The sequence below is a fragment of the Drosophila arizonae genome, chromosome 4 (assembly GCF_054131065.1).
Source record: "Drosophila arizonae isolate 15081-1271.41 chromosome 4, UAZ_ARI_1.0, whole genome shotgun sequence".
NCBI lineage: Eukaryota > Metazoa > Arthropoda > Insecta > Diptera > Drosophilidae > Drosophila > Drosophila arizonae.
Window position 1 is genome coordinate 22404397 of NC_142924.1, and position 22151 is coordinate 22426547.

General features: G+C 39.6%; 1 protein-coding gene across 1 annotated transcript in view; it reads left to right on the top strand.

Annotated features, from left to right (window-relative positions):
• The window catches only part of olf413 (DBH like monooxygenase olf413), a 153444-nt gene extending 131498 nt beyond the window's left edge, over positions 1-21946 (top strand). The window contains exons 9-11 of the mRNA XM_018007531.2: positions 2254-2389; positions 11545-11713; positions 16747-21946. Of these exons, the coding sequence (XP_017863020.1) occupies positions 2254-2389; positions 11545-11713; positions 16747-17076 (635 nt within the window). The 3' untranslated portion in view covers positions 17077-21946. The remainder of the gene's footprint in view (positions 1-2253; positions 2390-11544; positions 11714-16746) is intronic.
• Positions 21947-22151: the final 205 nt, after the last annotated feature.

Below are 22151 nucleotides of genomic sequence, written 5' to 3' on the forward strand. Positions count from 1 at the left end.
GGCAGGGGAAGTGGGAAATGGAACGTAATAATATGCAACAGACAACAATGAGAAGCAGTTGATCACAGCATAAATGGTTATTCATTAAATGAAGTGCAGGAAATTGCATTAAATATATATATGAATATCTATATAAAGCAAGATATACTAGGGAAACTCTTGGAAATGACAAGAATTTATCTAGGATTATTAAAGGACTAATGATTATTATTATGGTTACTTATAATTTCATTTTAATTCGTTTGATTGCACATATCATGAAGTGCAAGAAGTTGCATTAAATATATATAAGGGAACATATACTAGGGAATTTTCTTTAATTTCTTCTAAATCACAAATATATATAAGGGCACATATTAGGGAAATTTCTTAAATGTCTTCAAAATCATAAAAACTGAAATGGAAATCTATGAACGAACTAAACTTTATTATTATCAATTTGTCTTATATAATGTTCAGTCCTGTAAGGTTGACATTTTAATTTTTTCCCGCAATATTTTCATAATAATTTCAATGGACTACACATTACAACTCTCCAAAATGTTTAGTAATAATTCTATTTTAATTTATTTATTTGTTTAATATTCATCTAATAATTTATATGGTAATAAAATAATGCCAATTTAATTACTATTATTATTCTTATTATTATTTTTTTTTTTTATATATATTTCAATGAGAATTAGACTAAAATTGATTATTATTAGACATTCAATAATACCATTTTCTATATTCTATCCAAAAAGAAATTACTTCGTTCGTCACTTAGCATTCCACCAAATATCCTTCAGAGTTTACTAGATTTCTATCATATTTGCGTTAGACATTCGTTGCCTTCCTCGTTTTGTACAAAATTTGCAGACTGAGTAAATTTGACTTTCTTGCTTGATGCACTCACAATTCGCAGCATTCACAATCGCGAACGAATAAGTGAATGAATGAAGCGGCAACAATTGACTGCAGCTCTGTGGAGACACAATCGTAATAGACCATTGCTAACGATGTTGCTCTGACGGGCGGCACAGAGACAGACGGACACATGCGACTAGAAATGCTCTCAACTGAGCAGTAAAACAGGCAGTCAGGCGTATGCATTGAAAACATAAAGCTTCCAGCTCCAACTGCAGCTCCAACTGCAGCTCCAACAACAGCTCCAGCTCAAATAAAGCAATGATAATGACGCAGACGATGAAGATGCCGATGCTGATGCCACTCCAAAGACAACTGTGCGCAGTTCCAATACATCCTCAGCCTTCAGCCTTCAGCCAGCAGCCATCAGCCTTCATCCTGCCTGCTTCAGGCTTCAGTCGCCAACTGACATCAATGTCTTCTTGTGGAATATTATTATGATGGCGCCTGCTGCTTTACGGCCGGCACTCGCTTAATTTTCTCTTTTGTTCATAGCCAGTGAGGCGGCGAGCCATGGAAATGAGCGCAGGCGATATCTGTTGAACGGCAGGCGGAGTCGCAGGTGGAGCTTGGAGAAGCGACAGAGGCAGGCTTCGCTGAAGACGCCTCACCTGGCCAGCCAGCCAGGAAATTGTCCTCGCTGGTGACTGTCGCCAAAGCTGCTCGTTGTATTTATGCATTTTGTGTGTTGTCAGCCGTGCAATATTTTCTTTCTTATTTCAATGTAAATTTGTGCCCTTACCCAGGGTATTACAGCTATGCTAGCAGATACGTAACGAAATTCGACTGTCGATATGAAAAGATCTATGCGTAGACTAAATATAATATGAGAACAATAAGTTGAAGTGAATGGATGTAGTCTGTCTGTCTATTTCAGAGAATCGGAATCGGTATAATAAAAACTAAAATACTTTATTATATAGAATAAATGAAATGCGAGAGATCTTTATAATAATAATATTAATAAAATGTATGTTAACAATAATGAGGAGAATAAGTATGAGATGTCACTATAATAATTATATTAATAGTAATTTTATTCATAGTATACTATACTAATAAATTTCCTAGGAAGAGGTCTATTAATAATAATTATATTAATAATATCAATATAAATATAATAATTCCATTAATGAAATTTATATTAATAATTAATATAGACCTCTGCTAGGGTATTTTGTCTTCGGCTTGCTCTCAGTTCACTCTCAATTCAATTCATTTCCTTTCGTTTTTATTGTCTGTGTCTGTGTGTGTTTTTTCTTTCGTTTGTTTATTCTGTTTCCGTTTACTTGTTGTTTCCGCTGCACTTCTTATGCGCTTCTCTTGCTCGCTTCTCCCTTACAGGTGGCCTCACAATGAAGGAGGAGAGCTGCACCGTGCTGACACTTTACTATCCGCGCCAGAAGAAGCTGACAACGTGTCACTCTCTGCCCAGCCTGCCCACTGTGCTGCATTCCCTCGGCATCGAGCAACTCGCAACGTAAGTCCCTCACTTGTATTATACAAATTTTATACATGCATTATATATACACACATACATACATACATATATAGTAAATGGGAAATTTGCATGAAGTCGCCCGCTGCAGAGCCAACGGCTTTGGCCCCACAATGCGAAGCGAATGTCGAGCCACATTAAACTTGGCACAAAAGTCGGCAGAGAAAAAAAGTTGAAGTATCGATGCAGATTATGATTGCGGGAGGAATCAAAGTAAACCATGTAAATCGAGTGGATGCCAGAGGCTGATTAAGTCAGCAATATCTAAATGCATGGTAGATCAAAGTGATTGATAGATTGATAGATAAATTAAATATGGTATATGGGTTGACTTTATTTGAAGGTTAACAATAATATGAAAGTAAAACCAACATATAGAGTAACGAGCCGGCTACAGAGGCATTCACAATATACATATATACAAGACTAAAGAGTTTTTAGATTTAATTAGATTAACAGAAAGAGACAGAAATTCGTATAGATGGATTGATCCATAGATACATGATTTAACTATATTGAATTAAATTTTTGATTACAATATCTATTACATATCAATATAACGATAATGATATTAAATGAATCGATACTAAATATCTTAGTATTATTATATATTTACTTCATTTTTATTTAAGATGTTCAGATATGCAATATATCAATGCTACAAGTGACACCGTTTCTGCATCACTTATAGACATGTACTCCCCATAGAGATGATACATTCTTCTTTAAGAAATGCCAAGAAATTTGATCCCATTGTACTTTGGCTTATGCACTTGCTGCCGCCACACTCGACGTCCGCTCTCGTGTATAAGGAAATTCAGTTTATTTCTCTGTTGACTAAAGTAATTGGTGATTTAATGATGTTGCTGCATAACCAAATCACCTAACGAAGTCGCAGTCGCAGTTGACAGTCAACTAGGCGAGGCACTGAAGAGCAGCGACTTGAGCTGAGAGAATAGTTTGAGGAGCAGGAGCAGCAGCTGAAGCAGGAGCAGGACATCATCGTCGGGTGTATTCATCGATTTGAAGTATTTGCGTAGCAAACAATTGGAAAATGAACTGAACTCTGTGCGCAGTGCTCTAATTGTAAATGTGCAAAAAGTAAATTACGAGACATGAATGGCGGGTAGCCAAGCGGGGATGGCGGGGGCAGCCTCAACCTCAGAGCAATTCGCTTTATTTAGAAAATATTGATTTCTATTAATGCCGAGTGCTAAGCAAACAGACCACATGGCCAAAGCAGCCAGTCAGCCATCCATCCATCCATTCATCCATCCATCCATTTATCCAGCCATCCAGTCAGCCGTCAGGCTGCTCGGATGAGGCAACTGCCAGCTCTTGACTCCTGAATGGCTTTGGCTCCGTCTACCAATTCAAATGCGGTCGGGCATAATCACCTCGGGGAGCCCATAAATATTGTATTAAAGCGTGCGCTGAAAATTAGTCCAAATTAAACCTGAATGCCAGTCGAGAGATTCATTTTGAATTGATGTGCCGTGGCCAGGAGTGGGGCAGGATGCCATATCGAGTCGGTCGGTAGAGAGAGAGGGAGCCGCACGCTCCCTTAATCACTTCCTATTGACACAAGACCGACGCGGTCAAGTCAAAATCAAAGATAATTTTCCAAGAAATGTGGAAGGACTGACTGAAAAGGTTTTCTTTTCCATTTTCTCTTACCTTTGCGCAAATCAAAGTAAACGCCATAAGTGGATTAGGGCAGGTGGAAACGGAACCGCTGCAGAACATGGCCATTTAAATGAGTTATGCATGGGCAACGGCGAAGGCGCACGGCAAATGAAATGGGCCAAAGCGATTAATTGACGATTTGTTTATGGCTTCAGTAATAGGTTATTCCAATTATCTAGCGAAATTGATGGGCCTAAAAGTTAAAGCGGCTTGAAAACGGAATCAATTTGCGCTTTTGCTTGGCCAAGTTTATAAATTATGAAGCATTGCAATTATTCTGTCCGCTCAGCTAAAGACAGTTGCTGCGATTCCATTTAGCGCAAGGGAATGAATCATCAATGAATGCCTGCAATTCACACTAAACTGAATGAACTCATTGTGAATCATGGCAAATCAGTGAAATCCATTCGCATTAGATCATCTCCGATGAGTGCACAATGCATCTCAAAGGCACATTTCAGCGCTTTTCCTTTAGCTTGGCTTGTGTCCTGCTCTTGCCTCCTCCTGCAGCAATTGTTGTTGTTGTTGTTGTCGTCATTGTTTGCTCTGTTGTTGTAGGTGATTGTGAGGCCCTGCCATACAGTGGCTTTTTGTCCTGACATGCCCATTCAATGTGCACCCACACAGACACAAACACTCACTCACTCACACTCACACACGCACGCACACAGTTGCAGTTGAACTGCGTGTACCGAAAATCGACATGAATTGATAAAGTCATTTGCAATTGTCTGTCGTTATGGCTCCTTCTGCCAGCTGTTGTTGTTGCTATTGTTGTTGTTGTTGTTTTCGTTTCGCGCGTTTGTTGTTGTTCGCTTTATACAATGGCATGAATGCTTGCATTGGCGCTCTTGTTATTGTTGTTTCTGCTGCTGCCGGCCAGTTATTATGGCTACTGCAATTTTGTAGCGCTTAATGTTTCGGCTCCGGGCTGGGCGTCCGTCTGTCTGTCTGTTTCGACCCGGGCCTGAACCAAAAGTGCGAATGCGATATGAGGATTAAAATTCATAATGAAAACCCCAACGATGCAACAACATCAACATCAACATCGACAACAACAACAACAACAACTGTAGCAGCAAAATGGAAATTGCTATAGTTGTTTTTCAACTACAATCGCATGTGAGAAAGGGGTAACAGCCACACAGGGCAACCCAGTCAGCCGGGCAGTCAAGCAGCCTGGCAGCCTGGCAGCCTGGCCAGACAGAGCCAAATCAGTATTTGGGAGGGTGGCGTACGGCTCTAGATCTACCACAAAACCGCTTGTGCGCTTCAAGTTTAATTAAACATTGACAAAAACTAGACAATGCCACAATAGACTGACTGAGCTCTATAGGTAGATTACAATTAAGTTTTGCGAACTGCCACGAGAGGCACGAGGAGTGCAGGCAAAGAGTGCAGCCAACTGATTGAACAGCTGCGAAGTTATTAAACCACAACCACAACAACAACAATGCTAAATGTATTTGAGAAGTCGGCATTTGAATGGGCAGGTATGAAATTGGAGTATTATAGAGAAAAGTGAATAGCAATGGACTAAGTAAATAATTAGTGGGACAAACTGGTCTATGATTAAGTCGTTGCATATAAAGTAGTAGCAATTATCAAAAGATCTTTAAATATTTAGCAGTTCTGAAATTGAAAGAGAATATGGAAAAATATGATATAATAGTGGTATAAAGAAATGAAAATTTGATTCTATAACTATAATTAAATAGACGAAATAGTCATAAAGTCATAGTATAGTAGTATAGTATTAAATAAATAGTAGTATGAAGAGCAAATCCTTTAAAATATGCATGAAGAATTGTTGTCATGAAATTAGAAAAAGAAATAGATATAAAAAATATTAATGCAAATTAAGAGAAAGGCCTATAAATAGAAATAACTATATTGAATGAAAATAAATAATATATGGAAATAATATGATAAAGAAATAATATAACATAAATAATGTTCTACTTGAAAGAATTATTCTGAAACAGTAGAACTATATACTACATACTATACAAAAGTAGTATAATAATGATAAACAAAATCGTGGTATTATAATAGAATGATGAATGGAAAAATGATAATAAAAATCGTAATACTTTGAAAGAGAAAAACAGACACCTATGGTGTACAATAGTAAAGCAACAGAAAAGAGTAGTTGGAATAGTTAATTACCAGCAAAGGGCGTAGCAAATTATCCACCAATCTATCAATGCCTAAGCCTTTTGGGAATTATTTCACGTCAAGCCACTATAAAACCAATAACAAATCAATATCCACTTGCCATATAAGTCAGACGATATCGCGAGCAATATGATGTGTTATTGCTGAAGGAACTCGTCAATTGTGAGTGTGTGAGTGTGTGAGTGTGTGGTCGATGCTCGAGTAGATTGCAATTGCAATTTGGCATGCCGCTTAAAGTTTCCTGCAATGCGTAATTTGGTCGTCTGGCTGGCACAGCACATGAATGATAAGCTAATCATGCATTGGCCAAGCCTTGGGCTTCCGTACTAATGTAATTATGGACTGCTACTACTACTACTTGCCATGACAACCCTCGGCGCGCTGCCTCTAGTCCATTGCTTGCTTATTATGGTTCGAATTCAATTTAATTTGATACGCACGGATTTTGCGACTAGTTGCAACAGCAACAGCAGCAACAGCAGCAACAGCAGCAGCAGAGTTCGGAAGTTTGGCAGTTCGAGTCGATTGAGCTGCATCTACATATATATGTATAGTCCAAAAATTGTTTGCAGTTCAACTGTGGCTCAATTGACCAGCCCACACACTAACGAGCCGGCAGCTCAACTGGCTGAAGTTATGGCCAGACGGGTCACAGTCCGGCCGGGCAAGGGCGGGCCGTGCGAGGGCTGGCCATGGCAGGACGTTGCTGCAATGGACAGGACAAGCAATGTTGTACTCATCGTAGTCGTCATCATCATCATCATCATCATCATCATCGTCGCCGTCGTCGTCGACGTCGTTGTCGTTGTCGTCATGCAAAACTCATTGGAGTCGTTAGCGTGCGTTGTGGCAGGCTCCAACGCCCAGCTAGCCCAGAGCCAAGGACATAAAGCACAATGCATGCACACACACACACGCACACGCACACGGAGGCGCCTGATTGTAGTGTGTGTCGTGATGGGCATTGTCGAGCTACCGCTTGGGCTTCATTGATCACAGAGAGAGGGAGAGGGAGAGGGAGAGAGAGAGAGAGAGAGAGAGATACAGACATACGTTTGCCCGTGACCCAACAGTTATTGGCTTAATTTACGTTCGGGTTTTGGCCGCCTGATTTTTTCACGGGCCAAATAATGTGATAGTGGTTTTTCACAATTTACGCACTGGCCATGGCACCGAAATTAATTTTAATTGTATGCTCATGTGTGGGCACTTTTTATGCACGTGCGTGTGTGTGTGTGTGTGTGTGTGTTGAGCGGGTTCCATTTTAAATTACCCAACATTAAAAAGAAAGTAATTATTCAAGTTGTGTATTTCACTCTCACTCTGCCTCTCTCACTCTCTCCCTCTCTCTCTCTCTCTCTCCGCTTCTGTCTGTCAATGAAATTGGGTTCATTATACTGTTGTTGTTTGTTAATTGCTGAAGGCCCTCCACATTGATAGGCATATCTGTCGGTTTAATGGCGGCGCTCCTGTTTTTACCTTTTGCACGGTGCACAGCGCGCAGCTCATTAAGGCTTCGATATCCTGCCTGATATCCTTTATCGCTTGATGACTTCGTTTTCTCTTACACATTTTCTTCATCTTCGGCGTTCATTATACAAGCAGCGTCCATTCGATTGATGCGTTTCCTTTTTCCTGCGCCACTCGCCCATCATCTTTCCATCCGTGAATGGCAAAGGATATCAAATTGCTTGACAGCACGTGGTTGGCATTTTTAATCTGTGGCTCGTTTTTTATTGTTTTTGCGTGCCGCAATTATTCTTAATGAATTTTTGGGTAGCAGCTTGAGCAGCGCTTAAATTCAATTATATTTGAATTTTAAATCGATTTTTTGTTATTTTTTCGCTTATGAATAGAAATCAGAAAAGATAATAATTATATTGAGAACATTTTATTATGTTACTTTTGCAGCAAGCCAATATACTCTGCTTTTTTATGAACGAGCATAAATAGCAATCGATATCGTAGTGAAGCGCATTTTAATTAATAATTATTATATTGGGAACTTCGTATTATTTTACATAACACAAAACCAATATGCTCTATTTATTACACGGATGGGAGTAGAATATCGATTACATATCGAACCTAGTTTCGTCATTCGCCTTGATGGGAAACTCAATGCCAACCCACGCCTCAATTATGTTATTTATTCAGGTGTATTTGTGAATGGACGATTTGTCTTATTCAAAATAGATATTTTTGTAATTAAAGCATGAATCGTTGTACATCCGCGCTGAACATCAAATCTAATTCAAGAGAAAGCGAAAAGTTAATTAAATCTAAACTCAAAGTCAATGCCAACTTATGCCTTAATTATGAATAAAAAATGTATCCTATTCAATATTGATATATATTTACTTATCACAAAATATAGCAGAAATAAATAGTAATCAGTCATCAGTCATCAGTCATCAGAGTTATCCTGGCTATTTGAGGAAGTTCTTGTCGACATTTGCCTCAAGTCAATTTAATACTTTATAATATATATATTACATCTATCTCTATACAATAACTGAATGCCTTTACAGTTATCTATAGACGTGGGTCTGCTTATATATGCAGACAATCGCCATTGTCCATTGTCCATTTGGCCCTTAGCATTCTGGCTATTTGTGCAATTTAAGTTTTCATTTGTCATTTGCTTTTTGCCGTTGCTGCCAATTGCAATTGGGATGCCAGTTCAAAATTGAATTTGGCCCATAAATGCAGCAGCAAGAAGAGCCGTAACAACAACAACAATACAGTGGCAACTGGCTGCTGCCATAACGCTACATAAATAAACCCATTGGAACTCGCATTGCAGCTGCAGTTGCAGTTGCAGTTGGAATTGCTGCCGCTCCTGCGCCTGCTCCTGCTCCTGCTCTTGCTCTTGCTGCTGCTGCATGGTCGATTGGCTGCTGCCCAGCTCCTAGTTTCGATGCGGCTTAGGATCTATGGCCTGCGGGCCTTTGCCGCGGCCAGCCAGCCCCACCAAAAATGCATGTGCATTGTGATGCGGTGGCAGCCATTCGATTTTATAATCAACAATGCCAAACCAAAGTGGAGTCACAGCTTTTGTCCTGCTTCTCCTGCTGATGCTGGCTCATAATTTTAATTATACTGAGTGCCAATGAAGTCAACAGCCATAAGACTAAAGCGGGCAGCGATTGATGTGGCGGTTAGACTGCGGCTGGAGTGCCAGAGAAATTCACGACGAAGGGGCGAAGGGCGCACAGGGGATCAGCATAATCTATGTATGGCCATTGCCAGTGCCATTGCCATTGCCATTGCCAGTGCCACTGCAAGAGCCTTTTAGCATTAGCAACAGCTGTCTGACTTTCCACTGCATTTATATTTATTATGATGCCACACGGCTCACGGTTCACGGTTCACGGCTGGCGGAGGTTACGGTTCATGCATGCGGCGCCCGGATATATTAGCGACGCGTTGAGCGATGCCATGCGATGCGCTGCGACGCAATGGTTCGCTCAATAAACCGCAAACACTGACCCAAGCAGGGTAAGAGGGGCGGAATGTCAAAAGATACACGTATGCAAGACACAGGAAACAGGACGCAGGACGCAGGACGCAGGACACGGACACAGGACACGGACACAGCAGCCACACACACGAGCCACAAACTGTGCTGAACATATGGACGAATGCAATATTTTATTTTATATATTATTATTACGCGCATTACCGTACGGCGTGCACCACACACACACACACACTTACACATGACCACACACACTCGCACAAGTGGGCAGTTTTTAGTTTTGTGGGTGGTTTCGCTGCGTGGCAGGAGGCGGGCTGCAATCAATCCGCAGACATTAATATTTTCGTGTTGCCAACCGCAAATTGTTGCGGCTCTCTCATACGCTGCTGCAGCATCAGCAGCATCCACTTACCCCGCCCAGCCGGCTTGCGGACGGCGGGCTGTCTGCCCCTTGTGTGATATCATGCAACCCTCGATGCGGATTGAGTGGAATCATAAATTAATTAAAAGAGATTTGTTTGCGGCTTGCAAAGGATTCGGCCACACACAGTCAAACAGGAAGCTGCCAGGCGAGCAACAACAAAGAAAATGTGCGTTGCCTGATATTTTACTGCTACTGTGTGGGTGTCTCACTCTATCTCCCCTTCTCGCCCTCTCTCTCTCTGTGTGTGCGCTACAAAATTAAAGCAACATTTTTCGTAATGCCAGCCAAAGAACAAAATTAATTAGCCTAATTGTAAGGGCGGTCGAGACGGCGAGCGGTGCATGGCCCGTGGGGCCAGTTGGCAATCATAGATGGCGCTAACGAAACAAAGCGAAACGTAACGAAACGAAACCAAACGAAACGGGCGAAATAAATGAATAGAGGGAATGAATGAAATGAAATGAATGTATCAGGAATTTATATTGCGCGAATGATGCAGAGGCGTAGCGCCCAGCAATTCTGTGGGAGTCTAACAAAACTATGTGAAGCTAGACCAGAGAGCATTATAAATGATATAAATATATAGAACAAGGATTCTTTTTATAAGTTATTAAATTATATAAATTATTTATAAATGTATATAAGGAAGAAGTGACAAGGGAAATTAATGATGAGCTAAACTCAAAAAGGGGTTCACACAGCTGCCAACTTAATGCCCAAAAACCAGCAACAGCAACAGAAAAACAGATATATAAACAGATCAGAAAAAAACAGAAGAATGGGGGGAAACAAATCTAAGCCAGCTCATTAGTCATAGCACCTTCTGCAAACAACAGCTATTTTTTGGCCGCATTGCCTGCAAAAGTGGTTGCCACAACGCCCCTGATTGCGGCACGGAGAGGCAACTGCTTTGAGGTTTTACACTTTTGGGCCATTTGCTGGTGGGTTTCGAATGCCTGCCTCGTATTCGCTGTCTGCCCTTCTTTATTCGAGTGCGGTTTTTATTTCGTTCGGTCGCGTCACCCTCGGTCCTGGCATGCCCAAGAAGTAACGTATTTGACGCGTCACAAATGAAAATCTAAAAGATTAATTAGCTCAAGTTTTTGGTCGTTCGTCTTGCCCTGAACTTCCCTTCGACAGCGCAAAGCCCGCGCAAATCTGCGCCGACTTACCAAGTTGCCAAGCCCCCTCCGGCCGGCGGTCCTTGGGCCCGGCGGGAGTATTTGAAAATCTGCTGGCAAAGCGCCTTTTGGGGCTGTAATAAATTTTAAGTCCTAATCAAAGTTGACAATAATAATAAAGTTAATAATGTTATTTTGCTCCTCTCTTATACTTTCTCCTTCTCGTTCTCATTCCCATTCTCTGCAGCGACTCAAATCCGGTGCTGATTTCATCACCGCCCGAATTGGCTGGCATGACTTTGGAGGCACGTCTGATATCCTACGATTGGGAAAATCAATTTGGCGAGTTTCAGGAGGCAACACGCAAAGGCAGCTTTAAGCCCATCTGCTGGGGAGCCAAAAATCATGTGGTACCGGTGAGTAAGCAACTTCGATTTACCCAAAGCGATAAGTGTAACCAAGTGAAAGTCCCAAATTAAACGTAGCAGAACGGAAAGCGAAGGATATATACTCTAACATTCTGTCTACAGCGAATGTAAACTACATTAAAACTCACTGAATACACATATACACAAAATCACATACAATTAAACACATACACACATACTTATAGTGGCAGCCATATGCTTGATAGTTGCTTTTAGAGTTGCGAGCACTTGTTATCTCGCTCTCACACATGCAAATACCAATGCAAACATGCAATCAATTTGGATTGGAGGCATCAACTTTCTCTTATTGGATTGCGCGAAGAGCTTGCCAAGTGCACACACTGCTTGTCCCGCTTATTCGTTTATAAACATGTGCGTACGAAACGAGTGCGAGCTACGTCTTGATCTTATTAGAGTGTAGCTTAAGCTCTGCTACTTGTTTAAAGAGCTTAACAAGTGCGCTGTTTATCTCACTCACACATATGCAAGTGAGTGGCACTGAGTCAATCGAATAGCGCATCCTCATTTTAATGTCTCTCTCTTCTCCCATTACACTCTTCTAATTCAGTCTCAATGAAGTAACAGAATAAAAAAGAGAATTTGATTTCAATACGATGCCATGCAAGACAGTCGATTTAGTATTAAGCATGAAAAGAAGTTTAATAAATTGCTAATTATTCACTTACATAAACGTAAATCAGTTAATATATCGAGAGATACAGTCAATGCTGGATGAAAAATGCTCGTTAGCGCTGCTATAGGAATTCGAATGCCAGCATAGTATATATACAGTTGAAGAGGAATGGCCATCGTAAGCTGCTGTCACAGTTGAAATCGCATTAACCTTCGCATGTCAACTCTATTTTATCTGCTCTCTGATCGCTGGAAACATTTTTATTTTTACATTTCTCCTTTTTTTTTTTTTTTTTTTGCTGCAGCTTTTGCTGCTTTACATCCATCAGCTTAATCAGCTAAATTGCTAGACAATATCTGGGATAATTTTTCTTGCTGACGGTTGGTTTGAGAGCCAACGACCCACGCACACACACACACGGATATTCACACAAACACAGTCACACTCACTAACACACACACACAGTCCGCTCACACACACAGATGCTAGACAAGTGCTCATTTATTCATCGCGAGGAGTATGGGCAAAAGACATTAGAGGCATCCTAGTCTCACAGTTGCGTCCGCAGCCCCACTGGCTACATCCCTCTATCTCTCTCGCCCCCGTTGGCTGGCCGTGAGAGGGCTTGGATAATGTGGCTGCAGCAAAGCGGGTAATGTCTACCGGAAACCGCACGTTATAAAGTGCAATCAATTGCAGTTGCTGGCTGCCTTGTGCCTTCTGCCTGCCTGCTGCCTGATGGCTGGTTGGCTCGATGGCTCGATGGCTGGCAATGGGCAGCATTCGAGTTTGTTAGCGCCACTTTACGGGCCAGACGCGGCTCAAGCGGACCACACAGAGCAGAGCCGAGCCAACCAGGTCACATATATATCAGCCGGCGCACACGTACAGCTTCGACAACGATCATTCTAATGGGTCACACACTAAAACCAAGTCGCTAGCCAGCTGCCAGTCAGCCACACTAATTCACGTCCAATGGCTCAAGCGATTCGTCCAGCCAACGACCCACCCACCAACCCACTAACCCACCCACCAAGTGACTGGCTGGCTGAATGAATGCTCCCATATGACCATGCTTCTAGTCGCTGGAAAATTGTAGGAAATTGCTTAAGTTGGGAATTGTTGCCATTTTCTTCTCAATTCTTTTCTTTTTTTTGTGCCGCTGGCTGGTGGGAAGCAAAATTATCAACGCTTGAATTGTCATCGATTTTCCGTGCTATTGCGTTAAATGTTGTTGACCATTTCCAGCTTGGCTTGAGTTTCTCTCGCTCTTCCTCTTCCCTTTTCTCCCTGCCGCTGCCTTTCGCTTTTATTTTTTTCCTTCAGCTGTCAAGTTAATAATTCATTGAGGCTGCCCCGAGGCATCGGCCATACCCATCGAATTTATAAAGCCTCGCAGCGCTCAAATTAGCAGCGCGAGAATAAACCTTATCCAGCCGATAAAATAGTTGAGCAGCCCTGGCAAATTATGAGCAAACATGTCACCCAGCCACTGCAGATTGAAAGGTAAATGGCGTTCAATCTACCGTGAAAATTTACAAGGCACCTTCACAAAGAGATAGAGACTGAAAGAGAGACTGAAAGAATGATGGCAAAAACTTGCTCCATTTGGCCATAGTTGGCAAACAAAAAATTATCAATCGCTCTGAAGCAGACAAAGGAGTTTTTCCCCCTTTTTGCACAGATGCTCGTTGGGCTGGAAGGCCTAGTTTTCAAGTATAGAAAAAATATAAATTTCATAAATTTTATTTCATAATTAAAAAGTTTTAAATAGTTTTGAAATGTTTAGCTTTCGATTAGATCCAGCTTATAGCACAAAGGCCAATAATCTTTCCTTAGATTTCATTTTTCGAATCAATTCCCTGCTGCACCCACAGACCCTTAGCTCAGCTGCCATAATAAACTGCTTCAGTCGGGGAACTATTTTAAGCCCTTCCTAACTGGATTCGTTTCACACAAGTTGTATTTATAAACTGAGTGGGGATTACCACACATGCTATTGTTTTTGCCCGAAATTCCAGCGAAAGTTACACCTGTCTGACAACAAAAATTGCCTGGCAACATTAATTAGCATAAAACCAGGTGGGGTAGACTACTGGGGGAAAAAAACCCGAAAGCGTATTTGGGCATTTCCCATGTCATATCAAAAAGTCGCTGAAATGGGCAGCGCCCCAAAATCAGGGGCAGCCCCTCAGCTAATTAGCATGTCAAAATCCGAAAGGAATCTATACGAAATCCTGGCCATGCGTGGGCTTAAAGCACGGCAATTAGGGCTTTAAATTTATGCACATTTTATAATTTTGCTGGCCCCGTGAGCAAACCCGTGCATTCCTTTTCAATTATGCTGTCGCTCTTGCTGCCCCCCCTCTCCCACCCCCTCTCTCTCTCTGTCTCTGTCTGTGGGTTGGTGGCCACAACAATAACAAGAGGCAAGCCAAACCCCAGCCACAGGCACCTTCAAAAGCCACCCACAAAATGAAAGCTGTCCAAACACACCTGCAAATGTCTGTCAAGTATTTCCTTATTTTTTTCACTTTTTCTCTGTTTTTGTTTTTGTCCTGGATCTGTGCTGGGGGTGAACGTAAAACGATTCTGAAAATGCCTTTTGAAAAATTCAACAGCCAACAACAAACAAACGAACGAACGGAACGGAACGGAACGTTGGTTCCTGTTGCCAATGTTGTTGGCCGGGCGCACGATTTGCATAATATTATTAGTAAACACTCGTTATGAAGTCTCTCACGCCCATCGTGCGGCACGCCCACTGGCAAAATGCAGACATTCACTCGATTTAGATATTTTTCGACGGCCATAAAACATTTGACCGCAGGCCCAAAAAGATCCCAAATCCAGAGTCGAGACTCGCGAATCCCTCCCACAGACCGCACAGAGACAGAGTGGGAATGAAAGAGAGAGTGTGGGAGAGAGAGGGAAGGGCATAGCAGAACAGACCCTAGCGTGTCCTGCCCAGTTCCATTGCCATTGCCATTGCCTATTTATAAACACAAATTTATGCAGCGTAATTAAAAGGCAAAATTTTGCCCGCTGGATTTGGATCTGAGGAGTGGAAAACGACAAATCTGATGGCTTCATTGTGTTCGTATTGTGCTTGGGCATTTGTGTGTGTGTGTAGGTGTATAGGTGTGTAGGTGTTGTAGATTTGCACCCTGAAGCCACAACGAGCTGAGCGTCTAAATGCGGCATAAAGTATGTTTAATCACGGCAATCGTCTGGAATAGTGCCCAACTCGGAGCCACGAGCACAATTTCATTTCTAGATTTCAATTCCAATATGAATATGCAGATTAAATATAGCGCGTATATCAGTTCCTTCTTATAAGAATAGAGAGAGATAGAAAGACTGGACCAATTAGCATTTGTCACTCTTGATAAGCTGAGGCTTTTATTATGATGTATATAAATGAATTAAAATAGCTAATAGAAAAATATAAGTAAATTTGTTTTAATTGAAATAGATGTATATATACACTGTTAGGAATTAACATTCATATATATCAAACAATAATTATCTGATTGGAATCGGATCTGTAGGAGCAGCATTTGGGCTTGTTCTATCGCTGCTCGCATTATCTATTCTCGTCATCTATTTCCTCTATTTTCGCTTACCTGTTTTAAATTCAAGAGAGAGCGAAATAGAGAGCAGATCCGATCAGGTTCGCATTGTATTCAAGATGCCGAAAATTGCATATTGAAAATATATTCGGCAATATGATGTGACAATGCATATACAATAAATACTCAATTAGATATCTTTGATTTGATTATTGTTAAGAAAATGGCAAGAATACCTATTGCCCTATTCCACTGGCTCCAGCCGCACTTTTCACCGGTTCAGAATACCACCTACACAGCTTACCTTACAGAGCTAAAGAATTTTCCGTACTTTTATATACATTTATGTATTCCTCATGCAGTTTATCTTACTAGCTCACATCGTTAGGTTTGTGCATTACGTAACTCTGCTTGAGCCAGCTCAGCTGTCAGTTTAAACTGCATAACTTTACTCACCTTATCTCTATTTACATTTAAGTATCTCATAACTCACAGCGCTTGTACAGAACTCTTGTGAATTTTCAAGCAGACATACACAGAAATTATTATATATGTATAACATTATGGTATTTATAAATGAGTGCAGAGATTGTGGCTCTTTGCTGGTTGGCTGGATGCTGCTTGGCTCCAGCAACAAAGACATAAAAGCATTTTTCTTTTAATTTCCTTTCACTCTCGGTGCTGTGGGCGCGGGCCTTTTGCTTGAGCCGGTCTAATATAATAGTTGCGGAATGAAGAAAAATTTAATTAATGCTGTAATTTATTAGATGCAGAGCGAGCGCTAATGTTTATCCATTTCCTCTCATTTTTTGCAGGGCTCCGAGTTTCTCGAAGGCTACAGCATAAATGTGACCAAAACCTACAAGAAGCACAAGCGCTGCAAGCCGAAGCGGCTCTTCGCCCCCATCACGGAGCGCACCGCGCCCGCTGCGGATCTGAGTGAGCTGCCGGTGCTCCACGAGCTGGACAACAACAACATCATCGAGGGAGCTGCGCGCAGCAGTCGCAGCTCGGCGACCGACGGCCACGGCGGACTGAGCGGCGCCAGCGGCAGCAACTGCAACCAGCTCACCAGCGGCAGCTGTCTGCTGTGGCTGTGGCTGGGCGCCGCCTCCTGGTGGCTCTTGCTGTTGCCCAGGACGTGAGGAGCAGAGCACTATCCACAGCAGGCGCAGCAAAAGGCAAAGAAGCAGCAGAGCGAAGAAGCAGCAGCAGCACAGGCACCACCGTCTAACTACACTATATATACATAAATACTTAAAAAGCAGAAGCAAAACGCAACTACAACTCCTTAACTATAAATGACAGCTCTTAATCCTACTACAAAACAACAACAGACAACACACTCACACACACACACACAGCAAATAACAAAATACGAAAGCAACATAAAAAAATAGATATATTAATTATTTATAATAAGCTAGATACCCTTTATGGCACCACTACCAACCCACCTACCTCCCCTCCCACTCCGTGTCCGTCTCCTTCACCGTCTCCTGCTGTTTCCCACTGTTTTATTTATGCCGAAGTCTCGCAAATTTTTGTTATTTTTGTTCTAGCTCTTAGTAAATTATTAATGATTTGATTTTAAGGTACCTTAAGCAAACAAAAAAATAAATGATAAAAGAGAATCAACATAAAAATTATCAAAAAAAAAAAAAAAAAATGAAATGAAGAAAGAAAATCGAAAAAAAAAGAAATATTCGCGTACCGCATTTTTTAAAAAACCGAAAAGCAATAATTAGTTGTTGTTGTCGTTATATGATATACAAGAAAGCAAATATATACATATAGAACGATACGATATTACAAAAAACAAAAGCAAACCTAGAGCAGTCATTCCTTCTACAGAATAGTTTCATTATATAGTGTATATATATGAAATATATATATATATGGTATATCGGGTCTGACTTATGTAAAGCTTGAACGTCTGATGATTTTTGTTGGACATTGCAAGACACAATCGCAACTGAAGAGATTCAGAAAACAAAAGAAAAGAAAACCACTTGAGCAAAGGCATCTAGATATATATATATATATAGGGCGACTAAGCTAAACATACATTAAAATACTCGTACATATAGATCATAGATAAAGATAAAGGTAAAGCATAAAGCATAGATCATAAAGCGCGAAACATAATACACACACACACACACACAACACATAATTAAAGCCCAGTTAAGTTTAGTCACTCGTAGCGAGCGCAAACTAAGGAACTAAGTTCGAAGCGTAGATAAGAAACAGAAAACAAAAGAAAACAAACAAAAACATAAGAAAAAGGCATTAAACATAAACTACATACATTACACATATAACATTTATACGTCCATATATAAACAAGAAAAGAAACAGAGCAAACAAACAACTAAGTAAAAGAAAGATTTATTTAGTTAGTTTAAAACGTTTGGAAAGACTTGCTTTTGAGAAATGACGTCAAAGACTAAGCGAACTTTTCAGTCAACTATAATTTCAGTTAAATGTAGCCGAGACCCAGACTAAATTGATATTTTACTATATATGAAAATTCGAGTTGTGGGCCAACCCAACTAAGCGAAAAGAAAGTTTCTTTAAATCATCTGTCATCTATCTATTATAATAGTTTTACTGTATATTTTTGTTGATTTTCTGTAAGCTATGATAATACTCGCTGAATATCATTTATGTATTCAACACTAGGTTCTATTTCAGTTACTATTCTAAAATAAACTCAACTCAACTCAAACACAAAATGCTCTACACTCAAAGTGTTGCCTTTCTCTCTCCGTATATATATATTTATATCGTTCAACTCTGTCTCTCTTCTAGCTATAACTAATTGTATGCTAGATCTAACTTGTAAATACTTTATATATATATGTATTCGATAAGGCAACTTCTAAGGCAAAAGAAAAAAGCAAAAAGCAAAAACAAACTCGGTTTTCGGTCAGATATTTCGCCAATGAGAGGAGCTAAGCATTATACAGGGTGTGTGAGTAGGTATTTCGAATGGGCCTAGATATATATAGAGGTATATATAGGCTACTCCTAGACTATATATATACACACATATAACTTCTAGCTGGAGGTAGTTAAAATATACCATATACATACGTGCATACATACGATTACGATATATATATATATACATACATACACACATGAATACATTTATATATACATATACATATAAATAACTATTACCATAAAGTCTATATATACAATACAATACATCTATAAGTAGTTACGTGGTTCGTAGTTGTAAATGTGAATGTGAGTATTTTATACAAAACCGAAAATATGAATAATAAAAAAAAGCAAAAAAAAAAAAACAAAATGGCAAAGCATGAAGCAAAGCAAATAAATAAAGAGAAAAAAGAAAACAAAATCCCAAAACTAAAGTTAAAATTTTTATACAAAACAAAAAAGCAGAGCAATTCGCGCGATTGCTGCATGAGTCTATATATATATATATATATATATATATATATAGCATAAATGTATATATATAAAATATATATATATATGGAAAACCTATAAGTATATATTTTTAGGATAACTGCTATTAACTATGGCATTAACTATGGGTTAGAGACAAGTTGGCAAATGCAAAGTTGAAACAATCAAAAAATACCAAACACAAACAAAAACACATATGAAATGGAACGTGCGCAAGCTGACAAAATGTTGGTCACAAATAAAAACAAAATATATATACACACGTATATATATATGTATATATACAATCACACACCTTTATACAAAAAACACCTACAAAATAATTTCGAGCTCTGTTAGAATTTGAAAAAGAGAAATAGAAATATGCAAAGTTTGTTGTGCAGAAAGCTCGGGCGCTGCGCCTGTGGGCGTGGCCGCTAAATATGGGCCAAAATGTTTGAGGTTTTTTTTGTGTATTCTCTGCCACACTTTTTATTATTTTTATTGTGTTTTTTTTTTTTTTCCCCTGCATTCAGTCCACTTGGCATGCAACTTTTTCTCGTCCGAGCCTGAAAGCGCACAAAGCATTGACCCACTAAAAAAACAACAATGAGTGTGTCTAATTAGGGAAAAGCACCCACACCAGCCCCACCCTTCCAGAATGGCTGGCGAAGGAAAGCCGGCAAGTGTGCAACAAGCCAAAAGGTATTCACCGTTTTCTTTTTCCGGCTCCAGCTCTGTGCCATTTCGGAGTCTCGCTTTGGCCGGTTTTTTGTGCAACATTTTAATTAAGAGATTCACCGAATGCACACAGAGAGACTAAAGCTTTGACGATTGAATATTTGTTTTGGCCTTTGGCAAGAGCTACACCCACAACAACAACAACAACGACAACCACACAGACAACATCTACACTGAACAAAAACCAAAAACAACAAAAAAAAATAATATAATAACAAAAAGTATTCATATAATTTAGTTAAATGCTAACAAAAACGGTTTTGGAAAATGTACTTGCGATAGCTACGACGACAAAAGTCAGAAAATAGTTTAAAAAACTATAGAAACAAAAACTAAAAATCTAAAAAAAAAAAACCTAAAATAAAAACAAAATACATATAAAATCGAAATGAAAGTAAAGTAACAAAAAGTAAAGCTAAAAAAGTAAACGAAAACTGCATATACAATTCAAAGCAACAAATACACCCACATACACAGATACAGATACAGCCGCACACACACACACACACAAATAGAAAAAATGTAGCGTGCTTTTTGGCGTTTGGCCTTTGGCTTTTGGCTTTTGGCTTTCCAGAGCAGATTTGCAGGCGATTTTTGTGCAAAGTTTCTTTCTTGCTAATGAAGTTATGTGCAACAGAGCTCGACAGAAACTAAAAACAATATGAGAAACCGAAAAAGAAAATATACGAATATATATATATACATATATATATATGTATGCATGTAGATGTGTAACTTTAGAGGATTGATTTTAAGTAATCAACAATAACAAGCTCGAAGCATACAAAAACTGAGCGAGTAATTTCTATGGCTAGCTGAGCTACCTTTCAGTTTTCTTATGCCCAGACTTTGCTAACGAGCCCTGACTTCTGCTGCCAAAGTTTGTTAAACTAAGGCTGGCGCTTATTTAGATATAGCCAAAGCAACTGATTGTGCAGCTCTTTTATATTTGTTTATCTATACAGAAATCCTGTCATTTGTTTAGAGTGGAATATCAGAGACTCGCCTCTACTTGCCACAGCTGCACATAGAGTCGCTGCATTACTCAACTAATGCTCTACTTTTCAGCTATTCCCAGCTCTATTCAAGTCAGCTAATCTATTTATTTTCACTTTTTTCCAAGTCCTTCCAATTAGCTGCTCGTTTGTTGCAATTACAGCTTCTTAATTTCCTGCCTCTTCGCTGCCACCGCCACCGCCACAGCCAAAGCCAAAGTCAAAGCTAACAAATCCTTTGTCTATGGCTGGAAAGCTGTGCTCGTAAAGCTGCTACCTGTACAATTACCTGGGCACAGTCAAAGCAGCACAAAGCCAAACAACACACAACAGCACAGAGAACACAATCATCGTTGCATGTTAGTAGAGTACTATGCCATTAAGGCCCCTTATTGAAAGTTTTCCATTTTTAGTTCAGTTTCAAAAGGCATAGAACGAACATAGAACATAAAAGTAAAACACAAAACCTACCTAAAGCGAGAAAGTAAAAACCTAACTATTTTTAATGTGTACCTTAATTTTGAGAAAAAACAAAAACTAAAAAAAAAAAAAAAATGAAACGTAACAAACCCTGAGAAAAGCGCAAAAGAAAACTCCCTATACAAAAAGAAAACCAAAACATAAAAGAAAAGCCTAATAGAGAACTAAACTTAAATATACTTACATACACATATATATACATACATATATGTATATATATATATGTAAACATACATATATATATAGAAATAAAAAGAAATATAAACCTAAAAGTTAAAGTAAAAGCAATAAAAGGCAAACGCATAGCTATCAATATTGAACAAAAACAAATGAAGAAAATAGGTTAATAACAAAATGAAATATGACAAAAACCAAAGCAAATAGAACGATAGCAAATAGTTTTGAGAATTGAATCGAAGAGTATAGAGTAAAGAGTGTAGCATACTTTGTGGGGCTAGGGGACAGCCTATTGGCTGGGGAGTGTGCGAATGCGTAAGATATTGTGAGGGTAAGTGAGATAGTGAGATAGTGGAAACTGGCATATGATACGATGATATAAAATTAAAAACTATTTTAAAGTA